Source organism: Jaculus jaculus, chromosome 10 (genome assembly GCF_020740685.1).
Source record: "Jaculus jaculus isolate mJacJac1 chromosome 10, mJacJac1.mat.Y.cur, whole genome shotgun sequence".
Classification (NCBI taxonomy): Eukaryota; Metazoa; Chordata; class Mammalia; order Rodentia; family Dipodidae; genus Jaculus; species Jaculus jaculus.
The window spans coordinates 104,817,216-104,844,803 of record NC_059111.1 but is presented as its reverse complement, the minus strand read 5'-3'; the positions used below and the strand labels follow the sequence as shown (position 1 = coordinate 104,844,803).

The following is a 27,588-nucleotide window of genomic DNA, read 5'->3' as shown; positions in this document are numbered from 1 at the left end:
GAGAGGAAGTGGGCATGAGTGGGAATGGTGGGGATTTGATGGGGAGAGTGGCACAGGCAGATGTAAGTTGAAGGGCTGTGAGAGGAAGTGGGCATGAGTGGGAATGGTGGGGATTTAATGGGGAGAGTGGCACAGGCAGGTGTAAGTTGAAGGGCTGTGAGAGGAAGTGGGCATGAGTGGGAATGGTGGGGATTTGATGGGGAGAGTGGCACAGGCAGATGTAAGTTGAAGGGCTGTGAGAGGAAGTGGGCATGAGTGGGAATGGTGGGGATTTGATGGGGAGAGTGGCACAGGCAGGTGTAAGTTGAAGGGCTGTGAGAGGAAGTGGGCATGAGTCACGGCAAGTGTGGTGGGAGGCCTCAGGATGAGATGGGCGGAGTAGTGACAGCAGCTGTCTTACCAGGGCTTCACTGTGGAAGACATTAAAAGAGCCAGGTGGGGAGTAGATTTTTGAAAGAAGAGCCTGTAGAACTTGCTGACCAATCTAGTTTTGGAAAAGCAAGCGGCAAGAGTACTGGCAAGGATATTGAACTGAGCAATCGTAAAGCACTGAGTGTGCGCGGTGGTGGGACAGGATGACTTTCTGTAAGGGGAGGCTCAGCAGTGCCTGCGAAGTTCGTTACAGGTGCACAAACAGGAGAGAGTTGCTGGGCACTTGAGCCTGAATTAAGGGGAGATGGAAGATTGAGTCATCAGTACGTACACCTAAGGCCGTGAGTCTTTGCAAATGACCTAACCAAGACAGAAAGAAGTCCAAGGACTAAGCTATGGGGCATTCCAACATTAAGACAAAATCTGAGTAGAAAATCAGAAAGGATATAGCAGGAATAAAAGATAAACTTGCAGAAACCTAGGAAATTTTGGTCCTGGTCTTTAAATGGAGATAGAGAGATAGAGAATTAAAGAAAAGAGAGTGCCCAATATGCTTCTGATGGATAAAATGATATGGGAGAATTGGCAGGTAGAAACAACAATAAAGAAATCTATTGAGATTGAAAATGCAATATGTATCCAGGCTTTGTACATGTTGTGATGCTTTAATTCATTGTATTAAAACATAAAGTCCATATCTCTGGTGTCATATCTCTTTTATATTTTGCTTTCCATAGCTTATATTAATTTCATTTGAGGTTCTGATTATTTAAGCAAGGATACTCATTGTGTTGTATTTCTTTTAAGTTGTTTCCCAAATACTGCTCTAAATTTCACTGATAATGCTTATCATCCAGTGATTTTGATTTCAAAGTTACTTGGGTCTGAGTCCTTATCACCTGACTATATTCCTTTGGAGTCTGTAATACAACTCTCTGTATTCAGTACCATAGAAACCTGCCTAGGCATTCATTTCTGTGTGTAGAATGGCTTCCCTGTGTTCCTGTAAGGGACTGGAAGCAAGAAGATAAAACAAACTGACAAGGACAGAAACATACCTGCTGCTACCAGTAAAATACTTGCCTTACTAGGGCAAGATATGCTTTGAGAATTTTTTGTAGTTAGTTCCTACTTAGTTTCTGCCATGGCGGAAGCTGTGGGTGGGTAGCTGAGCGCAGGTCAAAATGCTTCTGCCAGACACTGTAGTGATGCAATTTATTGCACTTTGCCTAAAACACTTAGGGAGGAGTAAGCAACATATTAGTGACCTTTATGGCGTTGATCTCTAGCTGTGCTTATTGGATTCTGTGTGTTACGACTCACCTGAATCTCAGAGAGAAGCGTAAAGAAATAAAGCTCACAAGGTAGTTCACCACCAGTGAGCTCACCTTTTATACTGGGTAAGGTAAGGAATTAGCATTAGCCAGTGTTTGTGTCCTGAGTGCTTTCATCTTTGTAAACAGGAGATGAACCCTTCCACTCTGCACCACACTGGCCTTTGTGTGATTTCTCAACAGTATTTTCCTGCACTGTGCTGCCCTCTCCAGCACCATTTCCTTCCAAAAATAATAATAATAATAATAATAATAACCCCATCGTCTTTGTGTATTTCAGGAGCCACTGGCACTCCTCTCCCCCCCCTGGACACTTTTAGGAAATATGTGCTGTGGGTAGGTAGCAAGGAGAAGAGGGTCTCATAGAGGAGGAAATACTTATCACGTAATGCTAATCCAGTGAAGTCCTAAACGCGCGACAGTGGGTCTAAGAGGGACAGCTCTCCTTCCACAAGTGAGTGAAGTTCAGTGGCTGGAAGATACACCCGCATACCTGTCCCACCTGTGCTGTGTAACAGACACTCAAGGCCAGGTGCTTCGAGAGAGCAGACGTTTTTCTCCCGGAGAGAGGAGAGGGCAAAGCCAAGACTCCAGCAGATCCAGTGGGTGGTGAAGAACTTTTCCTTGGCCCACATATTATGCCTTCCCACCCTGTCCTTAAATAGTGTAATGAGCAGCCAAGCTCCTTCAGTGCCCACTTTCAAGCCCATTCTTGATGACTCCGGCCCCTTCATGCCCTCACACTGGGATAAGTTTTCAACATTGGGATTTTGGCAGAGAGGCCAAAGCAATTATGATCTAAGAACCTGAGACCTGACCCTTGTGGAGTCCTGAGTACTCATTTCAGATTTTCTATCACCATCTTGTCTTCCTGTTTGTCTACTTTCCATTCCTATAGTATGGGTCATTAGCTTTAAAACTTGTTTTGATTTATTTGGTTGATTGTAAGCAGAAAGGGGGGGTAAGAGGGGGGAGATAAGTGGGGGGGGCGGAGAGAGAAAGAGAAAATGGATACACCAGGGCCTCTAACCACTGTGAACATGCTTCAGATGCATCTTCCACTTTTAGCTTCCTGCTTTATGTAGGTGCTGGGAATTGAACCCCAGTCATTAGGCTTTGGAGGCAAGGGTCTTGACCATGGAGCCATCTCGCTAGCCCAGTATTTTTTTTTTTTTTAATGGATAACTCTCTTGTAAAGAAGACCTCACTTACTTAGCTTTTTGCAGGTTGGTTACTTTAAATCCCTTTCCTTTTCAGCTACTCACCAGTTTCCCAAACCTGGCTTCTGTCTTTCTGCATGTGCATCTGGAGTTCACTTGCAGTAGTGAGGGGCCCTAATATGTCCATTCTCTCATTCTGTCCTCTTTAAGCTTCTTACAGGAATATTGATGAAAATTAGTATAGTTTGTGCTCTTAAGTACATTCATATTACAGATTTTGTTTCTGGAAACACACTGTATGACACATGTGATTAAGTAGAAAAACTCTTAGTTCTGAACACATTATCTTCTTAGAGAGTGTTTTGATTGTGTGTAGCATGTAAGAACTTATTTGATATGTTTTCATTATATCTTATGGGTGACATGTAATTCAGTATACCCAACTGTCTGCTATTTAGCTTGTCATGTAAATATTCTACATATCCCATTCCTGTGCTCTCTTTTTAATGTTTTTATTTCTTTAAATTTATTTCTTTTAATCTTTCTGCAGCAAAGACAAGATTATATTTGGGGAAAAGTTAATATTAAATTTTAAAATTGGTTTTGCTGTTGAATATGTTTTCTTCTGTATGCCCCATCCTTCCTTTGTCCCATCCAATGGAATCATTCAGGAAAAAAGTTGCTTCCCTTGATTAGAAGTGATCTCATTTCCAGAACCTGCCAGTGAAGCCTTAGCAAAGCTGTGGGCAGACCTGCATTTCCCTTTCTACCTTGAAAATCTGCTCTCATGTGTCATGAAGTTCAGGAACAGCACCTTCTCCTGCCTGCATGGTATTAACCTGCCAGGGTCAGAAAGCCAGGAAAATCACTTCTGATACTATGTGTGGTATAAAAGTGTCTTGTCCAGTGTTATGCTGATTAACAAATTTTGTGATTGAATATATGATTATTAAGTCAGGTTACATGTTTTCAAAGAATAATCTTTCTTCAGTATTTGGAATTCTGATGTTAGTCATCAGTAGAATGGTTTTCTAAAATGCACATTATTAATTGGGCATGGTGGTGCATGCTTGTGATCTTAGCACTAATGATGGTAGGTAGAAGGATTGAGTTCAACGCCAGCCTGAGCTACACCTTATCTCAAAGAATAAAAGAAAGAAAATAAGCAAAGAAACAAAATATATTTTTCAGAATTTGTTGTATGTCTGAACTGTAATATATTTAAAATTACATTAGTTATATTTTATAACTAAGTATGATATATCATTAATATATAATCCAGGGAGATAGTTAAGCCAATGTCAATAGTAAATAGGATAAAGGATATGTAGAAAAATTGACATTCTTCACTTTAATGACATGTGATTGATTTTTAATTAACATCCATTTTATGAGGTATATAAATTGAAGTTTTTAATCTCAAATAGTGTATTCTCTTAGCAGTCTAGACTATTCCAGAAAATGCTGATTGGCATGGATTAGTTTGAAACAAGAAAAAAAGGATGAAAAGTGTGTTATAGAACATACTTAGCATGATGTCATTCTTATTAAAAGTCTGTTGAGGCTTTCTTTCCAACCTAGATCAGGGCTTGTCAAAGTAGCCTGCAGGCCAGCTGCCTCTGTATCTCCTTCTGGGAGTCCAGCCATGATCACAATTGTCTTGTTCTTCTCTAAGCTAAGCTGTTGGTGCTTCTGGCAGAAAATAAATAAATAAATAAATAAATAAATAAATAAATAAATAAATAAAAGTCTGCAAAGCTGAAACTACTGACTCACTCTTTTTTTATAATTTATTCATATGTTTATTAATTAGTTTTATACTCAGTGAATATAGTCAAGTTGGTACCATTGTTAGGCTCATCCATGTCCTACTCCCTCCCTCTGGCCCCTCCTTGTTGGGGTATATAGGTCATGCATTGTGGAGTTAGCCCACAGTTATATGTAGGAGAAATGTCTCTGCATATCATAACCCAATGTGTGGCTCTGACATTCCTTCTGCCCCTTCTTCCGCAAAATTTCCCTGAGCCATGTTGGGTTCATTTTTGGTTTGCTTCAGTGATGAGGTGTTGGGGGTCTCTGGGTCTCTGGATATCTGATATGGTAGGAGTTGATTGTTCTCTGTGTCGATCTCCTTCACCCTTGTGCTGTTACCTGGTTCACCAAGAAAACAGCATCCTTGCTTGTTTTGCCCATTGTTATATGCAAATGACAAAGATACAGAGAAAGAAATAAGGGACATGGTCCCATCTTAATTAGCAACAACAACAACAAAATAAAATACCTTGGAAAAATGTTAACCAAGAAAGTGAAAGATCTATACAACAAAAACATAAAAACACTCAAAAAAGAAATTGAGGAGGACTTGAGCAAATGGAAAGACCTCCCATGCTCATGGATAGGCAGAATTAACATTGTGAAGATGGCAATCCTACCAAAGGCAATATACAGATTTAATGTAATTCCAATCAAAATCCCAACATTGTTCTTCACAGAGATAGAAAAAATGATCACAAGTTTCATATGGAAAGGAAGAAGGCCTCAGATATCCAACCCTGGAGGCATTGCCATACCTGATCTAAAGCTATATTACAAAGCCATAGTAATAAAAACAGGAGTATAGACCAATGGAATAGACTTGAGGACCTGGACTTTGGGCCAAACAACTACAGCTTCTTGATATTTGACAAAGGCCCTAACAATGTAGGCTGGAAAAAAGACAGCATCTTCAACAAATGGTGCTGGACAAACTGGATGCAGGAAATTGAAACTTGATCCACACATCTTGCCATGCAGTACACTCAAGTCCAGATGGATCAAAGACCTCAATCTAAGACCAGAAACTCAGCAACTACTGGAAGAAACTATACTCAGAACTTATCCATGATACAGGAATGGAAGAAGACTTCCTGAACAAAACCCCAGTAGCTCACGACCTTAAACAGTCAGTCAACCAATGGGATCACATGAAGCTGAAGAGTTTCTTTACAGACAAGCATGCAATAAGCAAAGCCAATAGATTACCCACAGAATGGTTGACAATATTTGCTGAATATCCAACTGACAGAGGCCTAATATCTAGAATCTCCTGACTCTCTTAAATATATATATATATATTTACACACACACACACACACACACTGATCCCTGTCAGAACACATGATCTATAGACTAGAAATAGAAGAATTTTCTATGTGCAATTGAAAAAGATTGTCCCTGTGTGTGAGGCTGGTGGGTCATAGTGCCAGGAACTGAAGGTCAGCACCAGGACCTGGAGCCAGAGGTGGGCTGGTAGAAGGAGGTAGGAAACAGCCCTTGCTCAGAGCACCCTATGCCAACTGAGCATCTGTAATGTCACAAAAGACAAACAGTTGGACTGATAACAAAGTCAAAACGTGATGACATTTTTATGGACTGAACTTTCTTTTTTTAAAAATAATAAATTATTTATTTAAGAGAGAGGGTGATAATGGGTACACCTCCAGCCACTGCCAACATTCTACAGCCACGTGTTGTACCTTGTCCATCTGCCTTACGTGGGTCCTGGGGCATCGACCTGGGTCCTTAGGCTTCACAGACAAGCGCCTTAACCACTAAGCCATCTCTCCACCCCAACGTATGATTCTTTATATTGTGGGTTACTTGCAGCAAATTTCAGGGTCCTTTAAATTCTGAACAGATTTATAAAAATAATCTCAACTAGAGAAAGCATTTTAAAACCTCAATGGAGTAGTCTTAATTTTAAGACTATTGCTGAAAGTCACTTGAGTTTTCTAAGGTTTATTTTCATTATCTGTAACATGGATACTATAGTGAGAGTGATTTCAAGTCCTTTTTTTTTTTTTTTTTGCATTATTTTCAAAGGACTGAACTATCACTCTTCCCACTCTTTCTTCCTCTTTCCTGATGTTCAGTTATGTGTTTTATGGGGAAGGATCATCCATTCTGAATGGGCAACTCCCATCTTCAGACTGAGGCTCTTTCCTGTTGCATCAGCAGTGCTCTGACATAGTCTTCTCCTAACATGTTTCTTTTGCCAAATTATTCTTTCTTTGAGCCTCAAAGTAATCTTTGTAAAGGTCTGGAGGGATGACTTAGAGGTTAGGGCATTTGCCTGCAAAGCCAAAGGACCCGAGGACCCATGTTAGCCAGATGCCCAAGGGGGTACACACATCTAGAGTTCATTTGCAGTGGCTGGAAGCCCTGATGCGCCCATTCTCTCTCTCTCTCTCTCTCTCTCTCTCTCTCTCTCTTCCCCGCCCTCTTTCTCTGTCAAATAAATAAATAAAAATAAATATTAAAAAAAGAAAATTTGTAAAATACATGTTGATAATTAGTCATGATTAGAAAGATCAACAGCAGTGGGAGAATTTTTGTAGAGACCTGTATCTACAAGAAACATGATTTTTATGTTTCATTAATGCATCTGTGTCAGCTAAATCTACTTAGCTGTTAAATTAAAGAAAGATAGTAGGACTCTCTGAATTTGGATTCTGCCATAAAATTCGTCACAAATGTCTACTTTTCTAAGAGGAATTGTTTGCCTTTTTTGTTTGTGTATATTAATGGAAATTGAACCCTGGCAACAACTTCTGTTTTATCTGAATAACTTCAGCTGTGCTTTCTTGTATGCTAGTAAGTGCTAATTTCTAGGTGTTTTACATAGTTAAATTTGTATTCCTCCTACCCGCTCTAAATTGTCCTCATTTGATACATGAACAAAAACAGCTGTTCAGAAAAGTTAAATAGTTTTCACACACTTGGAAATGGAGGAGGGTTCAGTTGTACTAGTAAGTGATAAATATTTGATTATTCCTCTTTTCCTGCTGCCTTTTAATGTCCTCCGCTTTTCCTCCACTCTTCTTTCATTTTCTCCTTCTATTCCCTCTTTTCTCACTGTCAAATTTTTTGTTTTTTGGTGTGTGTGTGTGTGTGTGTGTGTGTGTGCGTGTGTGTGTTAGCACTTGTATGTGCCCATGAAGTGCCCCATGTGCTTGCCTTGCTGTCGTGTACCGGCTTGTGGTAACTGGAGGGCAACACAAGCGTCCCCTGCTATCACTGCTCCGCCCCTTCTTGCCTGGCTGGGGACTCTTACTGATTCTAGCGCTTGTGGTTGACTCACGAGCTCTTGCTCTCCTCCACTTTCTGCTCCCTTACGCAACCGGGGTTACAGAGGCCTGTGGCCCTGCTCAGCCGGCTTATGTGTGTCCCAACAACCAGCCTGGAGCTGTCTCTCAGGTCTCTTTAGACACTGCACTTGGTTAAGAAGTGCTCTTAACCAAGGAGGCATCTCACCAGCCCTCTTCCTTTCTTGTACTTCCTCACCCCCACTCCTCATCCTCAGCTTCCTCGTTTTCTTATGATACTCAGCATTTGTGTTCCTGGCTCTTTGACAGGGCACATCTTCCTTCAAAGGAACTTAGGCTAATAGAAGCCAGAAAGCATTCAGAAATTGTGTGCAGCAAAAATCCAAGAGCTTTGGTAGTAGTCAAGTTCTAAGGGAAAAATGATATTTTACTTGGGGTCAAAGCCAGGCTTTGTGGAGGGATTCCTCTGTGCATTGAAACACCGAAGTGGTGCTTTCCCCTAGCTTTACGCCGGTTCTTGATGTGCTTCCACCCCTTCCGTTGTGATGACTTGCGTGTGTTGGATCTGTCCCTGCCTCACTAATTGATCTCAGGTCTTTTAGACTCTTGTCAGTGGTAAGTGACATGCATGATAAGAGTTAAAATGTAAATATCTTACTCAGATGGACCACTTGTAAAGACTCTGGGCCAACTTTTAGTACTGATGGGTCAACTGTTATGAAAGCGAAGTCAACATAACAAAGAGATGTAGTGTCGTAATCTGTGTCAACAGAAGGCAGAGGGAACCAGTGACTCCACAGATCCAGGTCCCTATAACCAGTAGCTATGTGTAGTTAGTCCCCGGATTATAAAAGTCAACTTGTATAAATTGTGATTTATATAAGAGCAGAGGCATAGCTTCTCTACATGGAGGGCCTCTTCAGAATTCTAGGTGCCATGGCAACAGGACCCTCAGAAAGTGTGAGATGGCCTTTTAATTATGGCATCAAAAAGCACATTGAGGAAGTAACTTATAAAGATGTTAGTCATCTTAGCAGGAACACCAGGAGTATTTTTGGGAGTCATTTTAGAAAAAAATCATCATACTTCAATTTGAATATATATATGTTATATTGAAGAAAATTGTATTAAAATTTAACCGAAGTTAGTTATCATTTATCTATATAATTTTGTTTTCTTATTAGTAATTTATATGGAAGTGTAAATTAATTTAGATGATTACTTTCATTATTCACTGTGTAAGATAAAAGGAAATTAAATTCTCTTTACGATTATCTATCCTAAGGGGACAGATACTCAGCTGCCTATGTGTATCAGCTTTTATTTTTCACTTTTATATATTACAAAAATCAATTCACTATTTAGAAACTGCCAAATCTGTTCTTGATATCTGTGAGACTAAAATGTGGAGAGTAATATAGAGTCAGTGTCATTAGGAAGTCACTTGAAACAGACAGGACAGGAGCCCTGAGCAGCAGTGACTACTCTCCATAGCAAAGTACAGTGACATAGTCATACAAATTCACTTGGCCTCTTTGATCTTAGTTTCTTGCAGAGATAATGGGGCATTGAAGGGATGATCCCTTTTGTCCCTTCCAAGCCTAATAATCCCTGAACTGAAAAAGGACTAATATGCATATGATAATGGTGGTCAGTGGAAAAATTCTAAAGAAATGTTGAAAGTGAGTGAATTCATTTAACAAGAACTTTATGTGCTACAAATGATGGATTGATTGATTGATTGATATTGGGGATTGAACCCAGGGTCTCCAACATGCTAGACATGTTGTCTACTACTGAGCTGTATCCCAGGCTCTTGATGTTTGGAGACAGGGGTCTCCTCTTATGAACTACTGAGCTCCCAGTCCTCCGGGTTCAACCTTCCCCGTGTTGGGCTCCCAGCACGGACCACCATTCCCAGTTCCATGGGGTACACGTGCACTACCATGCCCGGCACTATGATTAACACATATAACACTTTGCCCAACAGTGTGTTATATACATGCACCAGCATGCCCAATACCATGTGATACACGTGCACCACCATGCCCAGCGCTGTGTGGTACTCTTGCCCCACCATGCCCAACACCGTGAGGTGCACAGGCACCGCCGTTCCGAGCACTATGTGGTGCACAAGCTCCACCGTGCCCAGCAGCACTGTGGGGTAAACACACCACCCCGTGTTCAGCATTGTGACGCGTTACACAGCACTGTTCTAGTCCAAGGAGGGGGCATGATTGAGAGAAAACTTGGCCTGACACAGGTCAATCAGATTAGTTTTCATCAAAGAAATAGTATTTCCAACTGAGTTAAGAATCATAAAAATAGAAGCTGGTGAGATGGTTCAGCAAGCATAAGGACCTGAGTTCAATCCCTAACACCCATGGTAAAGGTGTGTAACCCCAGCACTGAGGGAGGCAGAGAAAGGAGGATAGCTGGGCTCAGCTATTCTAAAGGAAAAGCAGGGAGCTCCAGAATCTAAAGCTAGCTCATTTTCCCAGCATCTTTACTGATTTTATCTTGAATACACAGGGAGAGTTGAAGTCAGATTCATGGCTCATCTGCTGAGAGATGGGCCAGTTACCTTCTGTTGGCAGTTTTACACCATGGGTGAAGAAAAAATGAAAATATCTTTTTACCTTCACTTACTAAGTTGGAATTACAGCTGACTTTTCTCCTCTGGGAAGGGTCTCCTTGGCAACTTTATGGGCCTGACTTTGGTTTATAAGTAGAATCTCTCTAAGAGTCTTGGGTCTTGGCTTCTTTGACCTGCATTTATCTCCTCTTCCCAGGATTTCATCCCTTTCAACCTGTAATATCCACAGGGATAAGCCTCCATTCTCCCTGTAAATAGGGAACTAGAATATTCGATATAATTTAGCCCCCTTGAGACAACATAATAGAAATGTCATGACTCTTTTGAAACACAAAACAGATTAAATAACTAGGTCTTGATCTAATTCTTGTGTTATATGAATAGTAAAATATTTTGTAGGAAGTAGAAATGAGCATCCTTTTTTATTATGTAGTATGTACATTTCTCCCAGTCAGGGAACTCCCATGCTATTTTTTGCTGGAGTACTGAGAAATCCAGGGTCATTTTATTTCTCCACATTTGGGAGTTACAAACTGGGGAGAGATTCTCCCAGGCCATGGGAATATTTGCAGACATATGAAGATAGAGGTCATTCAGATTTTATAAAAAATGAAAGGTTAAAAGTTTACTAACAGGAAAGTGAACTAAGATCATTACAATATCACATGGGAATCTCTTCCTATATAGAAATGAAATTCTCGAGTATTTGAGAAGATTTTTATTTCTGTGTCACTTTATTATGTGGAAAATGTCTCTGAGCTGCCTCTGCTTGGCACACAGTATGAGTTCTCATGATCCTTTATTCTGTTCAAATCTGTTGAAAGCTGCAGATTGGTTTGAGGTAAGATAATGTTAAGGTCTGAATATATGGACAAGGCAGAGATGAAGAGTGTTTGTGTTAAGTGTTACAGCAAATTACCTTCCTTAGTATTTATTTGTTTGCAATGTACCAACCTACTGCCTGAATGAGTTGGTTGTGTACATGGAGTTTGCCTGAGCCGTACTGCATTGAATAGTATGCATCCTGTTCACTCTGAAAATAGTCTCTATTTATTTGTTGTTTTGAGTATATTAGTTTTCTTTCTGGCTCTTAGCACCATAGTTGTTAAGTTTAGCAAACAAACACAGCAGCCTAGTTGACTTACATGCATCTGTCTCTTTCAGCTTTTTGCCCGAATTCATCAATGGGGACTTTGACTCCATTAGGCCGGAAGTTAAAGAGTACTACGCTGTTCAGGTAACCGTGCCGCTTTATACTCAACATCCTGCTCATGCGAGTGCTTTGCCTCTGCTGTCTCTGCTTTTCCTGGACTATTGTATGAATCAAGAAGTACAGTGTTCAATTCCTTGTACAGTTTTGTTATTGCATCAGTTATACAATCAGTATAGGAATTTAGAAAATGAAACACGGAAACACAATCTTGAAGAAATTAATTCTCCACCAGATGTGCATCTGCAGTCCCTTAAGCATATATATGCCACATGCACTTTACATGTTCATGGCTTAGATAGGTATATTTAATTACCTACCATTGCTTATGCCCTCATTAGTTATTACATCATTTTCATAAATTACTTTATTGAGGCTGAAGAGATTACTCAATAGTTAAAGGCACTTTATTGTCCTTCTGGCCTGTGTTCAGCTCCCCAGTACCCACATAAAGCCAGATGCACAAAGTAGTGCACACATCTGGAGTCCCTTTATAGTGCTCTATGGCCCCTCCTTGAAATTAAATGAAATACTTTCTAAAAATATTTCTGAAACTATAAGGGCCCCCGAGCCCTTACTCTCCACATGGGTTTCCTTACTCCCTCCAGCTTCCCACATGACAGGAGCTCTTTAAATTTTCTTTTCTCTCTCTTTTATCCATGAGTTTCCCAGTCCTCTGCACAGGAACTCTAGCCACAGGGTGCCTTTCCTTGGCTCTGTACTTCCCTCAATAGATACAATAATTTAATAATTACCCTTCTCAGTCCTTTTTTAGTCAATTCTTTCATTAAAATTAAAAATGAACCTAGAATTTGGGGTCCAAGAATTTTCCTGGACCCCAAATATCACATTACAATATGGCTTAATGGTTAAAGGCACTTGCTTGCAAAGCCTGTAAGCCTGGGTTAAAGTCCCTAGTGCCCAATTAAAGCCAGTTGCACAAAGGGGTGCATGTATTTAGTAAATTTGCAGTGACAAAGGACCTCAAGTGCCCATACTTTCTCTCTCTCTCTGTGTGTGTCTCGATCTGTCTCTTTCTCTTTTTCAAATAAATTTTTAAAAAAAACATTTTAAATGTCTTCATTAGTTGCAAAATGATATTCATCAAGCAAACAAAATTTTTCTACAATATTTCTACTTATTATTCTCCTCTAAGTAAAACTATTCATTACAACTTGAGATTAATAATAGCTGTTTTTAACCACTATTGTACAGATTTTCCACAGATCCTTGCCACTTAAAACGTATAAAAGATCTAATTGAGGATGATAGGATCACAATTAGTGAATAAAAGTAATTAATAATTAAAGGCTTCACAAGTTTCAGAAGACAATGCAGAGTTTTTGAAAGAAAATTATAGCATTAGCAATTCTGCAGCCAAAACACCATCATCCTCGTTGTTCTAAACTGGCACAGGAAAATTATACATTTTTTGAAAGGAATAGCAAAAACTATGCCCACAGGGATAAATTCATTGTAAGGCTTGGGGAAAGAGGAGATAAACTCAAAAGAGAAAGAAAATCTTTCTTTGAATGAAAGAAGGCAGTCAAGAAAGGAGGAACTAGAAAAGCAGACATGATTCTAGAAAAGAAGACAAAGTACCATGGCTGTAGAGTTAGGCTGGTGTGATAAGCAAAGTCTGGGGTTGGCAGGGAATACAGGTCTGTGCTGGCTTCATCTGCCCACCAGCTGAGCAGACCTTCCTTCAGCAAATGAAGACTGTTCCCAAGTCAATGTTTGATATTCATGCTCAATTACTTCAACATTGGCACATTCCTATTCTTTCCCTACTGTCTCACTTCTCATTAAATGCAACACCTCAGCCTCAATGGGATAGTGCCTCAGCCGAGCTTACAGGCAGAACCTTACAAATGCCTAGGCATTAATCACTTTGCTGGAGCAGAGCGAACAGCAGGAAAGTCAGGGACTAGCATGCTCAGGATGTGACCCAATGTGCCTTGTTTACCTCCTATAAATGCTGGCTTGCCCAAGTGGGAAGTGCCATTCTGATCATTATCGTTCAGGAGGAGATGGTAAAGAGAAGCCAGCTTTACAGAAAGTCCTGGATACAGCGAAATGGGGTGAGGGGGCTGAGAACAAGGCTCTGCTGCATGAAGCATGAGGACCTAGCTTCAAAACACAGAGTTCACATTAACAATGAAAAGGAATGGAAAGGAAAAGGGAAGACAGCTGGACATGGTGGAGCACACTTATAACCCCAGTGCCAGAGAGGAAGAGGCAGCCTAGCTTAATTGGTAAGTTTCAAGCCAGCGAGTGACCCCATCTCCAAACAAAGTTGGATGTACCTAAGGAATGGCACCTAAAATCATGCTAGGACCTTTACATACATGCATTCATGTGCACTCCCATACACACATGTACCCACCTGCACATGCCCAACCACACACACAGGAACTTGCATACAAAATGAATAATGAAATTTAAAAAATTGAATAAATTGGGGCCAAGGGTTAGTAGCTAATGCTGAGTTTCTCTTATATATCTTACTTTGCTTACTTTATTCTTTTTCTTCAAATATTTTTATTTTTTATAATTAACAACTTTCATGACTGTAAACAATATCTATGGTAATTCCTTCCCTCCTCCGACTTTCCCCTTTGAAACTCCACTGTCCATAATATCCCTTCCCCCTCTCAATCAGTCTCTCCTTTATTTTATTATAGTTTATTTTTGGTTTTTTGTGTAGCTCAGGCTGAACTGGAATTCACTGTGTAGTCTCAGGGTAGCCTTGAGTTCATGGTGATCCTCCTACCTCTGCCTTGTGAGTGCTGGGATTAAAGGCGTGCACCACCACACGCAGCAGTCTCTCTTTCATTTTGATGTAATCATCTTTTCCTCGTATTATAATGGTCCTATGTAGGTAGTGTCGGGTGCTGTGAAGTCATGGATATCCAGGGCATTTTTTGTCTGGAGGAGTACATTGTAAGGAGTCCTACCCTTACTTTGGCTCTTACATTCTTTCTGCCACCTTTTCCGCAATGGACCCTGAGCCAAGGAAAGTGTGATTAAGATATTACAGTGCTGAGCATTTCTCTGTCACTTCTTCTCAGTACCATGGTGCCTTCTGAGTCATCCCAAAGTCATTACCCCTGTTGTAGGTTTTCAGTATCAGGGATGTATTCCCTCCCATGGAGTGGGCCTCCAGTCAAAGTAGAGGATAGTTGGTTTCCCCCACAACACATATGCCACTATTGCACCCGTTGGCTTATTTGGCCAGGTTAGCCAAATATAAGGCTTGTAGTGTCCACTGTTGGGTATCTGCACTAATGATTTCTGTCTCCCATTGAGCTGTATGCAGTGTGGCTTTTTCCAAATTTCTGTCAGCTGGTCTACATGGAAAAAGTTATAAGTTCAGTTCCAGCAGGATTTCTCACTGACGTTGCAGCCCAAGTATGTGGAATCTTCAGCAATAGGGTCTTACCATCTATTCCTTTTGTGAGACCAAGGGCCTCAGCAATGGCCTGTAATGTTTTGGGGGCATCAGAGACCTCCCTGGACGACAGCTTACTAGAAGCTATCCCATCCCTGGCACTGAGAATCTTCTAGTAACAATCTATGGCTCCTGAGTGTTACATTGTCCAAAAAAGTAGGTTTCCACATGATTTATTTATATCCTTCTAGATTTTGATTTAGCCCTTCCTCCATCTTTCCTTTACTTAGTCCCTTTTCCTGACCTCAAAGGGAATAGAAAGGGAGGGGGGACTTAATAGGATGGTATTGCATATATGTAAGTAGAAGAATAAATTAATGGGGTGCTTGCTTTATTCTTGAAAACGAGTTGATGGTTTTTAGAACTCAGTTTTTAAAGTACAGTTTAGCTAAATCTTCTAATTTCTAAACTGCATGGTTATAGATAGGCATACTACAGTCCATTTTCTCCCTGTGTTCTGACTGTTGAACTCACTGCTTTTGAACTTATAGGGCATTCTCCTAAGGGGCATGAAAGGCGTCTGTTATGTTGATAAGTGTGTCCCATGTAGTGCACCCTTGATGTCTGGTAGCTCTAGTGTTAACAATGATGATAATTACAAGCAATGCACCATTACACACCATTCCTTTAAGTCATTATCTCCAACTTGAGCAGTCTTTAAGCTTTTCTTTCACAAAATAGGTTTCTATCTCCTTTCACATACACTGCACTCCCACCCCCGATTCTGACTTTCAGTGATGTAGAAACATGGGCTCTAGTGAAGAAAGTAAATTCAAGGAAAAATTTGGAGTACTAAAATTTGGTTGAAATCATAAAGCAATTGTGGAGCCAACATTTATCCATTCCTTGTTGGACTTTCCAAGCAGTGGACGTATGTGGTGCTTCTTTCAGACAGCTGTCAAGCCTCTGTGTTTGCCCTAATCCTTCCCTCCCTGGTTCATTGTTGTTATGGGGTCTGGTGTCGCACAAGGAAGACCACTGACTCATGGAATGTGAGGCAGAGTTTTATTGGGTTAAAAAAAAAAAAAAGAAAGAAAGAAAGTCTGTTATACTAGGTCTGCGCACAGAGGGAATCTCAGGGGGCAGGGGAAGCAGTGAGCTATTCAGAGTGTCATCTTTTATTGGAAATAACCACATGATGTTAGGGGTAAAAATACAAAACAGGATGGGAGTTAAACCCTAAATCACAATTCACATATGACAGTTACAGTCATAAAAGTAAAAAAAAAAAAAAAAGGAACTTGTAAACAGATCTGTTGGTGAGTTATAGGAAGCGCCACCTGGGTGGTGTGAGGTAGGCCTGTGACCAGGGTCCCACTTATCTTAAGGTGTTTGCTCCACAATGCGGACCCTAGGAAATGCTGTCCATCCCAGCAGAGCCTCTTGTTTACCTGCCATCAGCAAAGCCTCCTGCAAGGAAGTGACTTCTATGTTTCTCTAGGCTAGGTATAAAGAAATGTAGAGAAATACAGCATTTTGTTCTTTTTACAATTGTCAGTTCAGAATGAAAAAATGTCTCTTATATATGCTTCTTTGGTATCTTAATTTTTTGTTGCTGTTTATTCTTGTTTCTTCTGCAAAGCTCCGTAAGCCTTGGAGTGTGTTCTAAGTCCTTTTTAGTGTTGATATCTCAGAAGTCTCTGATTGTCTGTCAAAGCTTTCAGTTTCTTGATAATTTTAGGGGAAACCCCACTATCTCATGAAAACCATACTATCTAATAGGACTCCTCATATGTTCTAATTGCAGGACAGTGTGTAATTATCCCTGGATGTAGGAAAAGGAATATAAAGCCTGTGTCCTCATGACTTAGGTGGTTGAGTAACTAGTTGTATTTAGTTTATGCCCTGTGATAACAAGGATTCTTCATAAATGTACATATTTAGAATAGTATATATATGTAGTCATTTGCAATAGTGGAAATATAATATCCTTTAAAAGAATATTGAAATGAACAATAGTATATCCCACTTTCCAGAAATAGAAATAAGTTGTCCCAATAGGATGGTTCCCTGTTTCTGACAGCAACTCTGGGATCAGTAGCCAGGCTTTGTATGAAGAGAATTTATTTGAAACTTGGAGTCAGCTGCTACGTACTGCTCCTCCTGAGGGGTCACCTTTGTCTGTTGGAGCAGATGGCTGTAGCTTGCAGAGACTAGTTACCATCTCTGGGAATGGACATTTGGGGGACCTACCCCTTTTTTCACATGTCCCATAGGTGCCTTCCCTCTCCCCTCCATTCTGGGGAGAGCAAGAGGGAAAGGTTCAAGAGATGAGTTAAATTGAAAATGAAAATGACCACAACCTAAAAGCTACTCACAAGGCGCAGGATTGGCCTGGCATAGTCACCGCAATCTTAATAATAGAAGGTAGCAAGCATGTACATAACCAAGTGTGTTCTGCTCCATGCTGTACTTCTGCTTTTCAGAAAGTATAGCGATCAACACGACGCCATGTCCAAGGCAAAATCACCACAACTCTAGGTCAGAAAATGGACTCTAGATCCAACCCAAACTTTTATTGTCCTTGAAGAACATTGTATAATAACAAAATAGTGTTCAGGAACACTGGACACAACTGTCTAAAGACCCTGGTATAACTACGTTGTGATGCCACACAGAGCAGGTAAAAATGGCCAGTGCAGCTAACAGCTGGGGGAGGAGCAGACTCTGCTCCACAGATAGGAGAGGACATCAGGCCATGAGCTGATTCAAAAACAAACTGGCCGAGTGGAGATTGAAATTCAAGTAGGTCATTATCCCTACATTTTTTCCTCAACTGTGAAAGATAAGAATTTTCAAAAGCAAATGACATAAATTATTCAAGAATATTGTAAGGGTCAGGAGTGACCAAGACCACAGAGACCACTCTGAGGCAAAGATGGAAGTTTTTATTCCAGGGGGAGGAGGGGAGCATGAGCTGCCAGGACTGACTCTCAAGAGTGGAGCAGTCCACCTTGAGATTACAGATAGTGCTCTAGTTAGCGCTCTTCAGCTAGGGGAAGCTGAGGAAGGGAAGGAGCTCCTTTGTTCTTTACATTAGCCATAGGTTGTGAGACCAGAAGTGACCAGGAGAGAGATAAGGAAGCAGGAAACCTAGACCTGGGGGGCATTGTTAGGCAAGGAAAGGATGATGGCTGGGCGGCTCCTCGAGGAATGTGGATGACCACCTTCCTTATCTCTGTTGCCCTCCTGCTGTCTTCGGTGACTCCATTTTGTCTTGACCTAGCAAATATCTTTCATGAAACTAATGTTTCTTGAATATATGTTCTCAGTGTCATGTTGTATGGTGAGACCATGCTCCAGATTTTAAAGCCTGTCTGTGCAGATAAAGATTAAATATCTAAACTTCTTTAACCAATGCTCCCTTTTATAAATGTAAAACCCGCCATGCTCTGGTTTTCAAGCGTGTTCATGGTTGGCACAGAGAGATTATCTGCACTGTCTTAGCTAAAGGTCCCTTTGATAAATGTGAAAGTCCACATTTGGTTGCACCGGAGAGTGCTCTCTGAAAACTCATGGCTTTGCTTTGCATCACAATGACTGGAACCTGCACATTTCAGAAAATGAGATTTGCGTGTAGATGTACCTGTGTCAGTGAAAATAACCAAAACTGACTTCTGAGTGACATTGAAGAGAGTTCTGATTTTTCTTCATAAATGTACCACTGATATTAAGTGATCTTGCATTTTAAATGCAATTTAACAATCACTGCACTGATTGCAAGTGTTGAAGGGGGAAATGTGGGGAATGGGATGGAGAAATAGGTAACTGTAGATGTCAAATAAAATTAATCTGAAAATTTAACAGCATGTCTTTTAGTTTTTATAAGTAGTAGAGTGGTTATTTTCTTGAGCTAACTGAAAAGTGTCTCTAGGTTGGGAGGTATATGAAAGTCTTAACAACCCTTTGCAAAAAAACAGTCATATTTGATGACCAATTTCTCAGGTGCTTGGGACAATGATCAATGATATATAGAGAGAGAAATGCTTGAAATATGTTAATATTGCTGTTTTCTTTTTCTTTATAAAATTGTTTTCTTATGAACCTTTTAATGCCTGTTGTCTCTCATTAATGCTACTTTAAAATTATTTCTCATCATTCCCTTTCCATAAGTAAATGGTTTATGAATAAAATTGTAATTCATAATCAGCATTACTTAGAATATCTTTTTGAATTTGGCAAGGCCTTGTTTTCAGTTCTATTTCTGTTTTGCTGAATGTCTCCTGCTAAAAATAACTATATTGCTCTACTTGGTCTCATGAATATTATTATTTTCATTCCATTGGTGCCTGTTTTGTTGTTTTGAACAACATGTCAATACATTTTAGACATGGAAAAATTAATTAGTTTAAATGAAATGACAAGATGGATGATAAAAAGTTGTAGAGTTTGCACATTTGAGTATTATGCCAAGAAACTATAGGAAACATAAAACATCTCCATCTACTCATATATCTCTTTAAAACTATAGAAACAAAGCAAACTGGTTCTGAGTATAGTGAATCTGTGGGTTTAGGCAGGAGGACTAATTAGCATATGCGCAGATGTACAGCAATGGCTGAGGGATTATAGACAGGCATCTTCTATTGACAGTTGATGGACAGCTTCTTCACTTCACTTTCATGCATCAGGCAGTCTAACCTTCATTAGCATCTCACCAGGGAACCAGGAGGCTGCCTGGGAACATCATATGAAACCCTCTCCTGAATGTGTCTTAATTCCCACGCTTGCCTCAATCATGGCCCTTTCAAATTGAGTTGATTGCTATCTATATCTTTTGAGACAGTTTTGTTTGAGTTAATTTAATATCCATAAAGCATTAAGGAAGGAAGAATCCTTTGCTGCATTTTACATGTAAGTACTCCCGATGATGGTAGCCAAGACCCCACAGTGCCTAGCCATCCTCACGCCTCTTGAATTTCATGCTCTCTTCTCCTGGGCCTCCGTCCCTGTTTCTCTTCCCTTTGTCATCTGGTGCAAAAGGCCCACTCACCCATTCTCACTCAGTGCATCACCTATAGGTGTTGCTTATTCCTTTCTCTGTACTTGTTTGCGGAGCTTTACAGAAACAATTAAACCATGATTTTCCTACTTATTCCTGCTCACAGGTGATCTTGTGCAACCTCAAGTGTATGGCTGTTCATCCCACCACCCTTAGTCCCTGGAAGGTTCTCGTCGTAGCGCACGTGGAGCAGGAGAACAGCCTTCTTTTAGTTTAGAACGAGGGCAGTGACGCATGGCTTGTACATATTACTTCATATAAAACAGACACGTCGTTGATCTGTGAAATTTGACATCCCATATGCCCCTTTTGGAAGCTCACTGTGAACAATATTATTTTAAATAAGTCTAAATGAAATAGCACTCACCTTAGTATTTCTCAAATGTATTTCACCTCAGAATATCAGTATATGTTAGCTACCAACACCTGCTCTTCTGGTTTGTTTGTTTGTTTGTTTGTTTTTTCTTTTTCAAACTAGGTTAGGTATATCTAGATGCTTACAAGCTGGTGTTACTGTTTCAGGAACTTTTGAACAAAGCTCCATGACGTAGTCAGCTTTTTAGAAAGCTGCCAGGAAAAAGAGCACATCTACGGTGTGGTGGTTTGAATAGATGGCCCCCAATATATTCAGTTCTTTATTGTTTGTAGTTTGCATCTGCTGGCTAACTGGCTGGAAGCAATGTCACTGGGTGATCTTAAGGTGTGGTGGTGGGTTTTCCATTTCAATCTAAACATATGCATAGTGTTCCTAGCTGGAGTTCCTGAAGTGTGCTGTGGCTTTTGGCTTTTGGTTTGTACTTCCCTCCTTCCCTCCCTCCCTCCCTCCCTCCCTCCCTCCCTCCCTCCCTCCCTCCCTCCCTCCCTCTCTCTCTCTCTCCCTCCCTCCCTCTCTCTCTCTCTCTCTCTCTCTCTCTCTCTCTCTCTCTCTCTCCTTGGTCCTGTGAAGGCAGGCCAGCTTCTTCTGCCATTATGGAACTTCCCCTGGATCTGTAAGCTTCAATAAATCCCTTCCTCCATAACTGTACCTGGTCTGGCAGTTTATCTCAGCGAATCTGAATCTGTCTGCTACATACAGAAAGAGTTGTAAGACAGTAAGAATACAATGGATGATAGTACAGTGCTAGATGCAAGCCACTTTAGCTTTCTGCCGACTCAAAGCATGCCCCACACCCATAATGAACCCAGGTGAGGACCCTGTACTCTGGGTGATTTCAGTGATGTTCAGCTGTAGCAAATGTAGTGCTCTGTGCAAGTGATAATAGTGGGGAAGGCTTTGGGTGGACAGAGAATGCAAAGGGTATCTCTATTTTATTGTGGAACAGCCCTGCTCTTAAAAAAAAAAAAAAGCTGCCAAGAAATTAGATAATTGCTCCAATAAATTGATCAACATAGCCTAACTAATGGAAAAAAGCAATTTTAAGTCCTTATAATATGCCAACGTTATGTGCATTGGAATTTATCAATTGACGTAATCCTTGCACTACCTTGTAGAACTATTACTGTCGACACCGGCGAGAAGTGGAAGCACAAAGGGACTGTGTGACTTACCCAAGGTTGCACAGCTAAGAAACAGTCCAAGAGGGAGTCCCATAGAGAGCCTGCCTCGGAATCATTATTTAATTTTCCTAATCATAGACCATCATCCTCTAGTTTCATTAAGGGAGCTTTCTCAAAGCAAAGATTAAATTCACATATTCATTCAAGAAACAGTGCTGTCTTCTTTTCTCTTCCTTCTTTTCTAGTTCTAGGTAATTGAGCATCAGGGGCCCTTGGTAGCTTCAATATCCCATCTCTTCCACACCTGCAGCCTACATTTTTGAGACAGTTGGAAGAGAGCCTCGAAGGTGAGAGTTCTTTTCTTGTCATGGTCGTAGTGATCGAAGGAATGAGCTCTCATCCAAAACATGTCTGAGTTGGAATGCTGGCAGGAGCATCATGAAACGGGCAGTAACGTTGAAGTCGAATTTCTCTGCTTTGGGCTCACGTCCTCACCACTCATGGTTTTAGTGCTCACGGGAACAACTCAAGTCAGCTGTGGCTGCAGCATGTGGGGCCTGATAAGGAAAAAGGCCATCACCAGAGTCCTCTGTAGGGAGCCACAGAGCATGTTTGAAACTCAGGACCCAAAGTTTGCTAGGGGTTAGTCATGGAGGCACCCAGGCCCTGTGCATACACGTACTTCAAAAGCAGACTTCCATGAGGAAAGAAATAGCTGTTCAACGTAAGACACAATATTTGTTTAATGGCAGCTCAGTGCCACTTGGAGAACGTTCTTTGAAGAGAAGGGTTGACCAGTGAGGCTCTCACATCTCAGCCAGGAACCAGCTCTCTAAGCAGGCTCTGTTAAGGGTGGCAATTACCGGGAGAATATTTTTCTGAGCCTACTTCTGCTCATGTACTTCTGACTTTGCTTTTAGGAGGGAAGTCATTCTTGAAAACCCCATGCACTAGACTTCCAGTTATGGGAGGAGTGACTTCATTGTTTATAATGTTGCGTCATTAGCGTGATCCTCGTTTAGGCCTGTGTTCTTCTTTCTTTCATGTATCGTCTAGAAACCCGCACTAGATTATATCGCTGAGTCTTTAAGACTTTAATTATGTGAAATTCTTGGTGCAGAAGATATTATTCCAAAATGCCATTTGGTGATTTTTTAAAAAGGAAATTTCTCTTCTAGTGTGAAAAGTAGAAAGATTTATAGAGGCCAGTAATTAAAATTAAATAAGCAGTCTACCAGACTGTGCTTTATATCACGAGCAGACAGTAGGAGCTGGTTATTGTGCGATAGCATCTTTACAGGCAAAGCGATGACTTCTAACACATCAAGATGAAGAGATCACTCAGGTTACAATTGGTTTTATCTGACTATTGTTATTCTTTGCAAATCTGACAACATAATTGCTATTGTTTTAGGTCTGCGTCTTTGGTTGTCTAGAATTAAGTCATTTTGTTCTATGCCCGCTGGTTCCTTCATCAGGCAAGTAGTTTCCAGTTATGACATTGCAGTCAGTTCACACTGATGAATGACTATGGACTCTCACTATTAAAAGTTGAATATGGGCTGGAGAGATGGCTTAGTGGTTAAGCACTTGCCTGTGAAGCCTAAGGACCCTGGTTCGAGGCTCAGTTCCCCAGGACCCATGTTAGCCAGATGCACAAGGGGGCACACAGGTCTGGAGTTCATTTGCAGTGGCTGGAGGCCCTGGCGTGCTCATTCTCTCTCTCTATCTCTGCCTCTTTCTCTCTCTAAAATAAATAAAATAACAACAACAAATTTTTTTTTTTAAGTTGAATATATTCACTTTTTCCATGGTCCTTGGAAGTACAACCTCTCAGTGTTTTTCAGTTCTTGTCCAGCCTCCATGCAAGAAGAAAGTCAGCTTCATTAATGAACAGGGACAAATAAAGTGTATAAGTGCTAAAATTTCAAAGTCAGTAAAATTCCCACAACTGCTTACTTGCTGAAATTGCCATCAGGATGCCAATGTGAGTGGACAGGACACTGTATCTCATGATTTCAGATATTTGATATATGCTTTTGTCCTTGTCTTTAACCTGTATATTGACAATTTTCTGTGGAAGAGCATCTATTTCCATCCAGTGCTGTTTGGCCCCTCAGTCCTCAATGGGACAAACCACTAACATTCCCATCCCTGCTTCAAATGCTATTATTAAAGCTCTGTGCCTTCCTCCCTCATGGAAGTCATCTTTTCTCTTAAAGCAATGAGATGAGAATGAAAACCAAGCAGATCAGCTGAACTAGCTTACAGAAGAAACCCTTGAAAAATCATTTTTTCCTATGACTATTAAAGAAACTGCACACTTGTATAATTTTAATCAGTTGTACACTTCCACAACTTTCCCCAAAGATGCTCTATCAGCAGACATGAAGGATCCTTAAAAATAAAAAAAAGTACAGTTAATATTCACAGTAATGTCATCTCTAGGACATAATTCTTATAACAAGAAATGATCATTTTTGAACAAAAATGCTTATCACAACAGTGTGCCAATAGCAAAAGAACAAAGTTACCACAAACCCATAAGTGGAAACAACCCAAGTGTCCATGAACTGACAAATGAGTAAAGAAAGTATAGCACATAGACACAGCAGAAAGCCATTCAGCCACTACTAAGAATGAAATCCAGTCATTTGTGGCAACATGGATAGAACTAAAGAGCATGAAGTGAGTAAGCCAGACACAGGACACATTCTGCATTCTCTTATTCACATGTGGAATCTAAAACATTTGTCTCATAAAAGTTAAGAATAAGGGCTGGCAAGATGGCTTAGTGGTTAAAGCATTTACCTGCAAAGCCAAAGGACCCAGGCTCGATTCCCCAGGTCCCATGTAAGCCAGATGAACAAGGGGTCACATGTGTCTGGAGTTCATTTGCAGTGGCTGGAGGCCCTGTAATACCCATTCTCTCTCTCTCTCTATCACTTCCCCCTCCCTTCCTCTCCCTCTTTCTCTGTCAAATAAACAAATAAATAAATATAATTTTTTTTTAAATGTTAAGAGTAAAATGATGGTCACCAGCAGCTAGAGAAAGGTTAGTGATGGGTACTAAGTTTCATTCGATAGGAGAACGCCCTGGTTGCTACTGCTTAGTGAAGTAACTGCAACAAATAATGTCCATTTCAAAAAGCCAGAACAAAGGATTTTGAAACAGTTTGCCACAAATAAATGACAAACAAGTACAGAGATGCATTTAACCTGATTTGAACATTGCATGAAGTATATTGAGATATCTCACATGCTACCCCACTAACGCACACAATGCTTACAGTTTTACATATCACTAAAAACAAATTTAGCTAAAAATACTTGGTGACAAAAAACTAATAAATTGAAAGAGGCCAGCCAAACTCTATGTCCTCTGCCAAATGGTTACAGAAGCCAAGAGTATTTTTACCCATTGTCAACATGGGAGCTTGCATGCAGTCGGGTGTTAGCATTTACCTAGCAGCCAGAGGATCTTCAGATATCAGAACAGTAGGAAGCAAACTAAAGGCTAAACACAGATTATAAAGTCTTTTTGTATTAATCCTCCTAAAATCCACAGATTTTGGACCAGCGATGCTGAGACAAAGCATGAAGGGCTGAGAATGTGGGTTTCGCAGCGCCCCAAGCCTGCACTGGCCGTGCTGTGCTCGCGAAGGACTTCTCCCTCAGTTTCTGTCGGCATGGCTTCCAATGTAGTACAGACCATGACTTCATTAAGTTTCTCAGGATTCAAGAGCAGTTCAAAGAGTGACTAATATATAGCATAAAGTACACTTACCTGCTAATTTTTAAGATAGCTAATTTAATGAGAAAGATGCTTACCAAATGATCACAGTTTTAAAATTAGAAGTTTTTGAGATAATCTGAATTCTCTAAGAATTGAAAATTCTTTGTCCACTGGAAAGAAGGTAGATTTCATTAGTCATTAGCTACTTGGAATTTGTATTTACTTACATTAGGTAAGAGGCTATATGTACATCACTAGAAACAGATTTTCTTTTTTTAGATATTTTTATTATTTGCAATTATAAAGAGAGAGTATGGGTGCATCAGGGACTCCAGCCACTGCAGTTAACTCCAGATGCATGTGCCACTGCACCTGGCTTTACATGGGTTCTAGGAAATCGAACCCAGGTCGTTTGACTTTTTAGGCAGATACCTTAATCACTAAGCCACCTCTCCAGCCCTAGAAACAGATTTTTCTAGTGAGTATGTATTATACCTGGGAGGAATTGGCAGTCCTGAACTCGTCATCTTATAAACTCAGTTCATAAACTTTCAGTGGATGTCTCAGGGCCCCATAAAATAGTTGCAGGATAATTTGTGCAATTGCTTTCTGTCCAGGATAGATGGATGGGCTCTAAATGATTTGACCTAAAATGAGTAAGCTAATAACAAACTAGGGAATGTTTTCACCTGACTTAACTCCTTGCTTCTTGTTTTATGAGGCCAGGTCTATTCTTGGATATAGGGTATGAAATACTAATTAATATGTTATTACATTTTTTAGGAGATCGGCTTTATTTCCCATTAAAGAGTTCTACAGGCGTCAGCATCATCTAACCTGATAGGTTTTATGTGTGCAATATTTAAAAACTCATTAACCTGTATTAGCAAAATTATTGACAAACAGTAAATTAAGTGATCAAGAATGACAATCTAATGTCCTTTGTATTGGTCCTTTGAAACGAGGTTAATTTTGGTACTCATTTCCTTGTAATAATTTATTTTGTTTGTCAGTAAATTTAGAAGTATTTTAGTTATTTGGACCAGCCATGTGACCTAGGCTGTAAGGTGGGCTTCCTGTGGCATCTGAGCTTTCTGTAGATTCTTGCCTTGCTGTGAGGTGCAGCTTGATCTGCTTGCTGTCCGCCTATGTATCACATTGTTTGTTAGGTCTTCTGTGGATAAACTGTATATAAATATTGTCTCCCCAAGCCCCCCGCCTCCTGGTTGGAAGGCTAATGTTAGAGGGTTTGTACTGCAACTAATAGAAACAGTGGGCTACAACACAGAATAAAACAGCATCATATATCAGAAAGTCAGGGGACACAAATACCCAAAAAAAGAAATGGGTACACTGGGCAAGCAATTCAGTTTGTTCCTTTCCACTCTATTTCTTACCACTTCCTGCTTTTCCCTGCTCGCCTTCCCGCCCTCCCTCTCCTCTCCCTTTCTTCTTCCTCTCCCTCTATGTCTCCCCCCACCTTCCCCTCCCTCATCTCTCCCCTCCTCTCCCCTTCTGCGTTCTCCCTCTCCTCTGCTTGCCTTTTCTTCACCTTTTTAACCTTTTCCTTTCCCTTTCCATTTTATTCTCCATTTCTTTTTCTTGTCCCACTCTCTTTCCTTTCCAATTAAACCTGTTTTAGCAAAGAGTTCATCTTAAAACTTGGAGAATATAGAAGAAATATAAAGGCTAATGTCTTCATGCTTGTATCTATGTCAAATTTTCCATTTCCATACACTTTGACTAAATGTTCTTTTAGCATTGATGTATGGTTTGCATTTAGCGTAGGGAAAGAATACTAATAAATTACAGTAGACTCGTACTAATGTACAAAAGGATGGAAAACAATAAAGGTGTAATAGGAAAATATGATCTAGTTAGGTTTTTTTGAAAAAATTATTTTGTTGGTTAACTTTAAGCCATTATAAAAATACTAAACTAAACAACTTGTTTAATTTTCTTTTGTTGGGAAATTTAGCCTACTGAAAGACTGAGGTGCCAGTCTGACTAAAAAGCATCGACTATTTATGTACCCATTTCTTTTGTTGGTATTTGTGTCCCTTGCCTCTAAGTGTGTGGCTTAGTGATTAAGGTGTTTGCCTTCAAAGCCAAAGGACCCAGGTTCAGTTCTGCAGTACCCAGATGA

General features: G+C 40.3%; 1 protein-coding gene across 4 annotated transcripts in view; it reads left to right on the top strand.

Moving 5' to 3' along the window:
* The window catches only part of Tpk1 (thiamin pyrophosphokinase 1), a 296,901-nt gene that overhangs the window by 117,373 nt on the left and 151,940 nt on the right, over positions 1-27,588 (top strand). For all 4 annotated transcript variants that reach the window (XM_045160318.1, XM_045160319.1, XM_045160320.1 and 1 more), the window contains one exon: positions 11,711-11,783. In XM_045160318.1, coding sequence (XP_045016253.1) covers positions 11,711-11,783 — 73 coding nt within the window. The remainder of the gene's footprint in view (positions 1-11,710; positions 11,784-27,588) is intronic.